The 12,312-nt window shown below is 35.9% G+C and overlaps 1 protein-coding gene across 1 annotated transcript in view; it reads left to right on the forward strand.

Annotated features, from left to right (window-relative positions):
- WDR35 (WD repeat domain 35) overlaps positions 1 to 12,312 on the forward strand; it is a 62,534-nt gene that overhangs the window by 24,707 nt on the left and 25,515 nt on the right. The window contains exons 11-14 of the mRNA XM_019943224.3: positions 598 to 658; positions 6,725 to 6,869; positions 9,560 to 9,629; positions 10,654 to 10,707. Of these exons, the coding sequence (XP_019798783.1) occupies positions 598 to 658; positions 6,725 to 6,869; positions 9,560 to 9,629; positions 10,654 to 10,707 (330 nt within the window). The remainder of the gene's footprint in view (positions 1 to 597; positions 659 to 6,724; positions 6,870 to 9,559; positions 9,630 to 10,653; positions 10,708 to 12,312) is intronic.

Consider the following 12,312-nt stretch of genomic DNA (forward strand, 5'->3'; position numbering starts at 1 on the left):
CTAACAGCAAAAAAATTACCATTAGAATAATCTGATATAAAGTGTGCATTATGTTCGATTATTTTTCCTAATATTACTCATTGATAATTGTGTATGTGTTAACCACTGGGCATTTTAAGTTATTTTCATTGGGTTGGGTTATGTTTTTTTCTGAATTAACTGAATTTTTCTGAATTTCTCATGTCATTTATATATTGCTTCAAAGGAGGAGAACGAGATGGAAACATTTGGTGCAACGGTAACAAATTGTTAGCTCTTACATAGCTGGTTATAGGATAAAAATGAGTTTTGAGGTTATAGCTGACCAGGAATTTTAGAAGTATAAAAATGAGAAGTAGCCAGTGTACTTGTGTTTCTTAAATGGTCTCTTAAAAACCAGTGTTCCACTATATTGAGAAATCAGCCTTAGTTTAATTTTAGTGCATATTTCTTTACTTTTGTGCTGTAGATTATCTTTGCTGTTCTTTGTATTTAATTTTATCAATTCTTTCCATGTTAGTGATACTTGAAAAAGAGATAAGCATGGTATGTTAAGCATTATTTCTTTTACAATACATAAGCAGGAGTTTTGATACTTTCTGTTTTATTTGTTCACAGTTTGTGCTAGTTCTTTGTAATTCTATTGGCACACCTCTGGATCCCAAATACATTGATCTTGGTAAGGAAATGTTAATATTTACTCCCTCTTTAATCAAGTCTTATTTGTAAACTAATTTTAAAATGTAACAATGGTATTATTATTAATTAGAACGGTATTCTCTAAAACAAGGATGAACATACTTCCTGGTTTGCCAGGTTCAGGTTCAGTACCAGTCTATGCCTGTTGTCATGGTAAAATTACTAGTAATGCCCCATTTCACTCTCAGAAGGATCCTGCTTCATACAATAACTTTTAAGTTCACTCTGTCTAAAATTCACAAGAATCTCACGACTGCTGTACTGCCATCATTTGCTTTAAATGGGAAATACAATTGTATGAGAATTGGTATCCAGTGTAATGATTAGTATGTAATACACTGAGGATTATAGAAAGAATTCTGCCATGAAACCACTTTTATTATTAATAAACTGCCAAGTACCTCTCTTCCATAAAAAACACTTTAGCTGCTTGTTAAAGTGAGTTTGCCCTGTCCAGATTTTTCTGATGAAATTAGTTTATTAATAGGGACAACTTAAAAAAATTCCTGACTTTTTTGTTTTCAGAAGACATTTGTTTCTTTAGATTTACCCTTCCCTCTATCCAATAGCTATGAAAGTAACCATAAAAAATTCCAAATCTTATTCTTAGTATTTTGTCAAAAATTGTTACCAAATATTTTGTTGCCAATTTCACTATAACTTCCAAAATAATGATTTTCTTTTAAAATGTATATTAGTTTATTGGATATGGCGTTAGAAAAAATAGTAGGTTTCAAAAATTGAAAACCCATTGAATTATCTTCTGAATCTGAGGACTAGTCTTTTTTGTTTTTAGATTTCACATTCGGCCTTAACAACTAAATGTTAAAGTGTGCCTTCTAAGTATTTTGCTAAGGTATTTGGGTGATACAAGCAAATGTGAAGAATACTTACTGGCCTCAAAGATTTTAAACTGTATGTTTAGGGTCTTGGTAACTCACTTTTAAACATTGAAACTTTTCAACTTCTTGTCTTATGTTCAGTGTTAGGTATGTTTATATGTTTCTCGCAATATATTTATATATGTACATAAATGTTAGTGTTCTTTGTTAATGTTAATATTCCTTAGCTTAAAATTATTATACTTATCACATGAATATCTTCTTTTTATTGGAAATAGAATAGTCTTAAATCTAAGGGATGAATTCTGTCAGTCTTCAGATTATATGCTTTTTCTTTTAATATCAAAAGTTTTAACGTAATATCATAATGATGATAGGGTTAGCCTCAAAGTATTTTAATCACATGCAGTCTATGTTTTCATAAAGCCAGATGTAAATCCTTTACCTTCATAAAATGGCAAATGCTTGAGGGCATGATTATTTGTATTTTTGAGTCTTGAAACTTTTTTTTTTGTGGTCTCACTGGCTGAAATTTTAACAAACAGTTCTTTCACTGGTCTGCAGTAAACTCAGCCGAAAATTCAACATTTTTGCTTCACACATATCCTGTGAAATTCCTTTTTTAAGTTTCTATGCCAAATTTTCATGAGGACTGGAGGCTAAAGCAAAAAAAGTGTATAACTGATATTGTTCTAGGAAATGTGATTTGTCATCTGCTCTTCCTGAAAATCTCTAGAGAAACTTTTAAAAAGAACATTATGTATTATTACAGAAGTTTAGTTCGTGAGGCTCTGTTGTACTGTACGTGTAAGAGTTAGGTACCATTTTTGGGGCCTCTTCCTTTGAGCCTTCAGTATACCTTTGGTGTGCTTCTATCCAAAGTACTTACTCTGCACTGTGATTATTGATTTTCTTATCTACCTTCCCTCCAAGATTTTGAGCTTCTTAAAGATCTAACCATGTTTATTCATTTCTGTATCCCCACTGCCTAACGCTGTGCTTGCCCCATAACAAATGTTTATTGAATGTATGAAAATATTTAAAATAAAATCTATTTATTTAGCAAACCATCAATGAGTATATACTGTTTCAGGTACTGTACTGGGTACTGGGAGTGATAAGAAATTAACTCTGACATTTCCTGTAGAATGTCTAAACAGATAATTAAAATATAGTTAGTCTATTGAACAATGACATTTGCTCCCCTGCTGTGTGCTAGGTTTTGGTGCTAGGTGCTAGATAAGTAGATATCGGTGCATAAGGATGTCAGGGACATTTTTTCTACTTAGAGAAGGTTTCATTTGAGCTGAGTTCTGAAGGATAAGTATTTCTTCAGGTAACACTTATAAGGAGAGGAAACAGCATTTGCAGAGGAATGAAGGCATGAAAAGTGCCTGAAAAGTACCAGGTGCCTGTGCTGCAGCCATCTTGTGGGGAGCACGTAGGAGCTTTCTAATGGTGGCCGGTAGCATTTGCACTAAGTCTTCTATATAGGCCAGAGAGAGGTGATTTGATGAAAACAGTTCAGTGCAATTTCAGTTTAGCAGCTCTTTAAAGGGCTGAGAAATAGGTAGAAAAGTGGGGGAACATTACAGATGTAGACATTTATTTCAGGCCTCAGCATTAAACTATTACAAGCAGGTTCAGGTTTTACTTATATGTGAATTCCTAGACTGTCCTAAATTATTTTACATCCTTGCTTAGCTAGTAACTATTACCTATTAGTGTTACAAATTTCAATTAATGGAAGCATAATTACTTTCTTTACAATTTTTTCCCAATGATCTTTCTAGATATTTCAGTTTTTTTCTTTCTGGATACTGAATAGTTGAGAAGGACATGGACTGCTTTTTTCCTGGTTATATTTTTTCCCTAAAATATTCAGTCTGTTAAAATTTGGTCTTCTAACTTTTTCCTAGAGGCTTAGTTCTAGCAAACTAAGAACTAAACCACCTGGATGGGATAGATAATAAATGATGATCTAGCATAATTTATTTGGATAGGATTATCTGCCCAAGTGAATTTGCCAAAATTACTGCCATGCTGATTCAAAAGAACATGTTTCATATATATTGTATTTGTTTTTTGTATTGACTAGTGAATTTATATATCGTTTTATTATAAAAAGCAAAAAATAATAGCAACCTCACCTAACAGTTATTAACCCTTAATGAGAAGCAGTCTGCCATAGTGGTTAAGAGCACAGATTCTGGAACCAGATTGACTGTGTTTGTGTCCCAGCTTCTACCGCTTTCTAGCTGTGCAACTTCAGTGAGTTATTTAACCATTCCATCCTTCAGTTTCTTCATCTGCTAAATGGGGGTAATAATAGTGCCTGCCTTAAAAGGTAGGTGTGAGTTATGTATGTAATACATTAATTATGTATTAATATTATATATCATAACTATATAATTATATAAAAATGCCTGACATATAATTTTTAAAATTCAATAAATATTGGCATTTGAAATTATTATTATTAAGCATTTATTCTATGCCAGGCACTGTACTATGGTTTATATTTGTTATCTCTCTTAATCCTTAAAGTAGCTCTATAAGGTTGGTAATATTATTATTATCTTCAATTTACAGTAAGCAAACAGAGGTTCAGAGAGAATACTTAATTTATCTAAGGCCACGGAGTTAGCAAGTGCCTGTGATATAAATCCAAGAAGTCTGACTTGCTATGAACCACTTTTTAATTTTGAATTAATTAGGCTGATAATAAACTTGTGATTATTTAGGATGTATCAAAAAAAAGGAAACATGAGTATACTTTAAAATTGTAGCTAAACATTGGTTAGAAAAATGCTTTTATATGCTTAGGAAAAACTATTTTATTAGAAAGCAGTTAAGGTTTGTGAACTTACTTCACATCACACTAAAGGCATAATAGTTACCGGCATCAGACTACCTGTGGTAGAATTTACTGAACATTTAGCAAATGTCTTACGATTTAGTGCAGATGGGATCAGCAAAAGCTCAGCAAAGCCTAGGCCTGGCCTGCTCATTTGTCCCACTCAGGGCTGCCCCTGAATCGGGCTCTGCCACCATTCTCAGGACTGCCTTCCAACCAGCTGTTCCCTACAGGAAGGCTTCTCACTCCCTCTAGAGTTTGGTAGTGGGACACATTTTGAATAGAGAAATCTTGACAACTGTAATTAAAAACAACTTTTTAATATGATTCAACTATACTGAGCTATTTATTTAGCATATAAAAATTCTTGCGTTTGAATCTCGACTTGTTAATCTGTTCAGTTAACACTATACCATCAATCTAGTTTCTAATTCTTTGTTTAGTTCCTAAGTCTCTTACTGCCCTAAATGTCCTTTATTTGGGCTGTGGCAAGAACTCCATAAACGGTAGCTGTTATTAACACTGTTCCTTTATTCTGACTGTATTAATGATTACTTTGTACAGTAGTTTTGAATAGAGCAATATGTTTTGTACCATTTTAATTGTGAATTTAGAAATTAGCTACTAAAATGATCTTTTATGAAAGAGTTTTTTGTTTTTCTATATTTTTGTGAATGTGTGTGTTTAATTTTGTATTGTTTGTTTGTGACCTTGGGCAAGTTATTTTACATCTTTAATCCTCTGTATCTGTAAGATGGATTTGATGAGACTACTTCATCAAAGGGTACACAGTAGGAATTTAATTAAATATTCTCTAAGAAATGGAACAGATGAAAAAAATGTTTAAGAGACTATATTCCTAAATTTGGAGAATTTCATTTACTAAATTAATGAGGAAATATAACACATATGAGATCAGAGGGAAGGATAAAGGCCTGAACCAAGCAGTAATGGTAGTGGGGATGGGAGGAAGGAGTGGGATTTTATTTATCCATTTGGACATTTGGGCTGTTTCTATTTTTTTGACTGTTATGAATGCTGTTATTAATATTTGTGTATGAGTTTTTTTGTTTGTTTGTTTGTTTTTGCTGTACGCGGGCCTCTCACTGCCGCTGCCTCTCCGGTTGCGGAGCACAGGCTCCGGACGCGCAGGCTCAGCGGCCGTGGCTCACGGGCCCCGCCGCTCCGCGGCACGTGGGATCCTCCTGGTCCAGGGCACGAACCCGTGTCCCCTGCATCAGCAGGCGGACTCCCAACCACTGCGCCACCAGGGAGACCCCTGTGTATGAGTTTTTGTGTAGACATATGTTCTCATTTCTCTTGGATATATACCTAGGCGTGGAATTGCTAGGGCATGTGGTAATTCTACTGATACATTTAACATGTTGAAGAACTACCGAGCTATTTTTCAAAGTGGATGCACCACTTACATTCCTACCATTTCTCCACATTTTTTGCAAATACTCATTATTGTCTGACTTCTTGATTCTAGCCATGCTAGTAGGTGTGAAATGTTATCTCATTGTGATTTTGCTTTGCCTGGTGGCTAATAATGTTGAGCATCTTTTCATTTGCTTAGTAGCCATTTGTGTATCTTCATTGGAAAAATGTCTGCTCAGATGCTTTGCCCAATTTTAAATTGTGCTATTTGTCTTTTTATTATTGAGTTACAAGAGTTCTTTATACATTCTAGATGTAATTCCCTATCATGTATATGATTTTCAAATATTTTCTTCCATTTGTGGATTGTTTTTTCACTTTTTTGCTGGTGTCCTTTGAAGCACAAACATTTTTAATTTTGATGAAGTCCAGTTTATCTACTTTTTCTTTTCTTTTCTTTTCTTTTTTTTTTTTTTTGCGGTACATGGCCTCTCACTGTTGTGGCCTCTTCCATTGCGGAGCACAGGCTCTGGACGCACAGGCTCAGCGGCCATGGCCCACGGGCCCAGCCGCTCCGTGGCATGTGGGATCTTCTCGGACCGGGGCACGAACCCGTGTCCCCTGCATCGGCAGGCGGACTCTCAACCACTGCGCCACCAGGGAAGCCCTACTTTTTCTTTTCTTGCTTGTGGTTTTGGTGTCATATTTAAGAAATCATTGCCTAACCCAATGTCCCATAGATTTACACATAAGTTTTCTTCTAAGAGTTCTATACTTATGTCTGATTCATTTTGAGTTGATATTTCTGTATGGTCCTACAAACTTTTGACTCTTCTGAGTTCTCAGACTGTTTTTAGGGTATACTGTCTATAAGATGCGAGGTTGGACTCAGTGATCACTGAAGTCTTTTGCAGCACATTTTGCAATTCTAATTGTAACCTAATTGCCTTAATGTTCTTTTTAATAGTACCATTGTTTGTTACAATGACCAAAACCCATGTGATAGCAGCTTCAAAAGAAGCATTTTATACCTGGCAGTATCGTGTGGCAAAGAAGCTCACAGCATTGGAAATTAATCAGATCACCCGGTCTCGAAAAGAAGGGAGAGAAAGGTATAACTTTTGATGAACATTTTTTAGTAGCTCAACCATATCACATTTAAATCGGACATAGCTATTTACAAATTGTCATGCTTGAGAACTGTAAATTGTTTTGATTACTAGAAATAATTTTCCATTAATTTGAATATCTTTCAGATTTATGTGTTTAAATTTATCAAAATAAAAGAGAAGTAGCATGGTGTAACAAAAGAAAAGCCTTTAGCGTTAAAGACTGGAAACCTGTGTTTTTATAAGGGATGGCTATTCTCACTTATCTACTCTCTCCGTATTAGAGTTATAATGCTACACTGACATATGATTGTCTAACCAAAACTTCATTCCTATGGGTTAGAGGTAGAGGTCTTTCCAGGACGGTGGGGTGATTCTAGTATCATAATCATCACAGGAGAGGCAGGTCCGTAGACACAGATATGGAGGAGGTCTCTAGGTGGGGAGAATTGGTCACTTGCCTTCTTTCTCTTGCCCTGGATTCCAGGGGTTTTGGGGTTGGAACTATTTCTGATAACTGGGGGTAAAGATGACTCTACCATGTGGAGAAATTAGGAGCCAGGATGGAGGGATTCTTTCTAATAAGTATAGCAGTGCATTTACTGTGTTTTGTAAGTTATATTGTCTCTGTTAGTGATATTCCACGTTTGCTGCCCTTTTGTTGTTATCCTAAGGCTTTAAGCAAAGCATTTGGTTGAGTAATTTTAACCTAATGATTGTTAATGAGGGCACAGGCCTGTGTTGGTGGTGGTGGGCAGCGGGAAGTCATGTCAGAAATCTCAGGTTGCTTTTTTCAAACCATTTTCCTTCACACATACTTGAGATCTTAATGCAATCTTCCCTTCCCTTTAAGACTCACTCGTGTACTAAGGTAGGTGATATAACCCCAGTAAAAGTATTGTGGATACCTGAATTCATGTGGAAGCAGGAAAAAAAAGAAGTGGAAAAATACTATATCTTGTATTCTCTGTAGTTCTGAAAGACCCAGTGGGAAGAATCTTTGGCCTCTTTGTTACTAGCACTAGTAACAAGAGACCTGCAGTCTGTGGGGAGAAGGTGGCTCTTAGGACAAGGTTGGAGCAGAATAGTCTAGCCTCTCCATGGAGTGACTGTGCTTTGTGAACCAGCTAAAGAGATTCTGGCTTCTGTTTAAATAAAGAAGGCATCATTTCCTTATATTTCTGTCTGGGGTATACTTCCTAGTTTTAATGACTTTGGGCCAGTTCTCTCTGAACTTCAGTCTCGTCATCTGTAAAATACCGTTGGTGATGCTGATAGGAACCAGCATCGATGGAGTACTACTTCTTGTGTGCCAGACACTGGGAAGTCTAGTCAGTACTCGTATTATTCCTGTTTCACAGAGAGGAAACTGAGACACACAGCGTAAATTATTTGCCAGAGGTTCCCAGCTGATAAGAGGAGATGGCACACAATGCCAGGTTTATCTGGCTCTGAGCCACTTTCCTCAGATTGGCCTTTCTTGTAGTACCCTACTTGTTTTAAGAAAGGGATTTGGGTCAGATGATCTCTTGAGAGACCTCCTATTCTAACCTTTGACTTATATTTTGTGATAACTAAGTAGAAATATTGACTGTATGTACTTAATAAAAATGTATTAGAAAGCAGAAACATGGTACCTCTAAATTAGTATACCTTTCTGTTTTTAATACATTTCTTTAAAATTTATTTAACATTTGATCTCCTTATTATATTGGTGAAAGTACAAATACGACTTTAATTTAACAATGATAAACTTTCATGATATTTTAAAGATGGAAAATGGCTTAATTTTCCTGTGATTATATTGCAGCTGCAGTGTCTTGAACTCCTTTTATGTATCAGGCTCTGTGCACGTGTGCTTTACCAGCATCGTTTTATTTATGCCTCTCAAAAATCCTGCAAAGGGGGAATTGTTAGCCTTCTTTTACAGATGAAGAAATTGAGGCTCAGAGAAGTTAAATAACTTGCCCAGGGCCTCATAGCTACTCAATGATGTGTCTTCTCTGTTCACCTCCGTTCATTTCAATGTTTTCTTCAGCAGACACTATAGAGCACCTGACAACGTGTGGCAGGCACTGGAGATGTAGTCTTTGCCTCTAGGAAAATCACCGTCTAGTGGGAGAGACAAGGAAACTAGCAGCAATACTGTGGTGTGAATAAGTGTTACAGTAAAGGTATCCGAGAGATGGTACACCAGAAGTGGTGCATCTTCATAACACAATACGTATAGGGGAGGGTTCTTTACTTCAGAACAAGAATTCCATTAATTAGAGCTTCCCAAATGCACTTACGTTTTACCTTTATTAAGCATATCGTTAGAAGGGAAATTAGGGAGAAACAACAGAGAAACTTGATGCTTTAGAAGTTGTTCCTGACAGATGTTCATTGGGGGAGTAAGGGAACATATCTCTTGGGGCTTTTACCGAAATTCACTGGAAATATATGATTCAGTGTCCAAATGTATTTTTGGCATAGCTCTCAGGAGCACGGCACTTGCATAACTAGTAAACACATGGTAGGTAGTTTCTGCCTTTGTAAGATTGAGCTGTGTCAAGAACTCTTTAAAATAATCAGGACAGTAATATTAAATAACAGTATTCATTGGTGTCATCCAATCCTTTAATTGTTCTAGAGATCATGAAATAGTATAAACCTTACTTATACCATCATTGAAATTAAATTTTTTTTTTCAGAATTTATCATGTTGATGATACTCCTTCTGGATCAGCGGATGGTGTGCTTGATTATAGCAAAGCCATTCAAGTAAGTGCCAGCAAATGTTAATATCCATAGATTTGGAAATACTGTAATTTTATTTTGAGAACTGAAAATAATTTGTTTCCAACGAATAGCATTTTATTCTAGTAATTCTTTTAAAAATTTCTATTCTAATTCAAATTTTTCTAGATTTGTTTTTTCTTCTTTTGATTTTGAAAAAAAGTTTATTTTGACATGATCATAGGCCCACAGGAAGTTGCAAAAATAGCACATAGAGCCTCTTTACCCAGCTTCCCTCAATGGTGACATCTTACATAACTATAGTGTAATATCAAAATCAGGGAATTGACATTGGTAATGATGCTGTGAACTAGACCACGACCCAATTCCTATTCAGTTTTCACTAGTTTTTACATGTAGTTTTATGTAACTTCATCACCATAAAGGAATTGCCTCGTGCTACTTCTTCATTTTCACACCCGCTCTCCACCCCCATCCTTGTCCTCTGGCAATCACTCATCTGTTTCCATCTCTATAGTTTTGTCACTCTGAGAATGTTTTACGAATGGACTCATACAGCATGTAATAGCATGTCAGCTTTTGAGACTGGCTTAAAACAATAATCCATCCAGGCTGTAGCAGTGCCGTGCCATTTGCCCCCTTCTCTATTTTGGCAACACGCTGGTCCTTTCGCTGAATGTTCATCTTCTACAGCTGAGCTCAAGCTTTTGTCTCTCTTCCCATTTTGGTATAAGTTTATGCTCTTCCCTCTGTGCACTTATAACTCCTGTGGTTTACCTCTACTGTGATCATACTGTGCTGTCATTAGGTGTTGGTTCCACTGCCTTTCCCAGTAGACTTCTGAGTAATCCCCGAGGGCAAAGATTTTATCCGAGTATCTCCAGTGCTTAGTTCAATGTCTGGCATATAGTAGGTGCTCAGTAAGCAAATGCTGGTTAAGTTAATAAATATAGAGTTACGGTATTCTTCTTAGTGAATTGTATACTACCTTGTACCAGATTAGCCAGTCAATGGATATTTGTTAAAGAGTAATGCTGATTTATTTTAGGGCACAAGGGATCCAATTTGTGCCATAACTGCATCTGATAAGACATTGATTGTGGTAAGTTGTTAAAAGAAAAACTTATTCTATGAATAATAATCGTTTAACTTGTTAAAAATAGAATAAAGCAACATGTTTTGGATTTGAATATCATCTTGCGGGCACCTCAAGTTTTACTAGGTCCAACAAAAGAAATAAGAAAGTTTTAAAGATTGCCTCACAAATTGTTAATCATTTGCCAAAAATAACTTTGTGAAAGCGGTAGAATCATGGCCAGCTGGGGAGAGTTTGAGGCTGGGTTGAACGAGCCCAATAAAGGTTGGCAGATGTGGAGCAGATGGACGGTGGTAGCAGGTCTTGGAAAGTTTCCTCCTCTGTGTGGACTGCTTTTTCATATTGGAGAAAGTGCTTCGGCTCAGCTACTTCCATAAGAATTAGAATGAAGAGGTAGTGTGCTTGGTAGCCAGTAAAATAAAGAAGCCTGTGGCAAAATTTTGCTGAATTTTTCAAATAAAATCAATGTATCAATGTTGTTGTGCCTTTTCTTGAGCTCTGACATTTGAAAATATTAATTTTAGAAATAAGTGTTTAATATAATAATGCTGGTAGAGTCATTAAATTCGAATTATGTAAATAGATCCTTGCGTGTGTATATTTCCAGTTCTAGTTACATTCTTTAGACATTAGCTAAGTTTATGGGGGAAAAAATCTTAAGAACATAGTATTCATTTTTCCTCACCAAATAAATTTGGTATATGTTTTAAGGCAGTTTGTCTTACAGTCAGGTCAGGTTTTCTTTTTAGATTCTTTGCTATACAGCAGGTTTTTGGTTGTGTTAGTTGTGTTTCTGACATTTGCAGGAAAAATAAAAAAAACATGCAAGTCAGATCAGTCACAAAAATTGACTTAATTCCTAAATGAGAGTCTACCTCTACACTCAAATAGTTTTAATATCAGCCAAAAATTTTAATGGAAAAGGTATCTTCTGCGTTTAAAACTTTCCACTGTTGAAATATAAACAGCTTTTAGAACCTTGCCTTTTTCAAACTTTTAAAGCCACAGGACCCACTTTTTCAAAAACAAAATCTTATTGTGTACTTCAGTATAATCTTTTAAAGTCTATACCTCCTTTTTGTACATTAAAAAATATCTGCCCTCCTCACCACTCTCTTGCCCTCCCCAGCCTTTCTGATAGGCCTCTGTGGAGAAGCATGCTGGGAGGGCAGAGCTGCTGCCATTAGAAACGGGACAGGGAGTGATGGGCTGAGTGCAGCCTTCTGCTTTTTTCCCCGTGGCTGTGGCCGGAGGCACAGCAGGGTTTGAAAATCACAGCTCTCTCCTGTCTGTTGCTCTAACTGTTGATCTGTCAGCCTTAAGGCTTGCACAGAGTTGCATAGAAACTTATATTCTGTTTTATTTTTAAGCACATTTAAACTAATACTCATTGTATCACTGCTTTCTGATCATCTCCCTTTGCCACAAACTGGTATCACATAGATGGCTATAGGATAAAAACATAGACTTTCAGTAACAACTGTTTCCTATGGTGATCTTATATTGATTTTTCACGTATACGAAATTTAGTTCAATAAGTGCTTTATATTTTAGCCTTTAATGTACCCCGAATGTTAACCTAGACAACTGTAAATAACCCTAGATACATCT

The sequence above is a fragment of the Tursiops truncatus genome, chromosome 14, assembly GCF_011762595.2.
Source record: "Tursiops truncatus isolate mTurTru1 chromosome 14, mTurTru1.mat.Y, whole genome shotgun sequence".
NCBI classification, from domain to species: Eukaryota; Metazoa; Chordata; class Mammalia; order Artiodactyla; family Delphinidae; genus Tursiops; species Tursiops truncatus.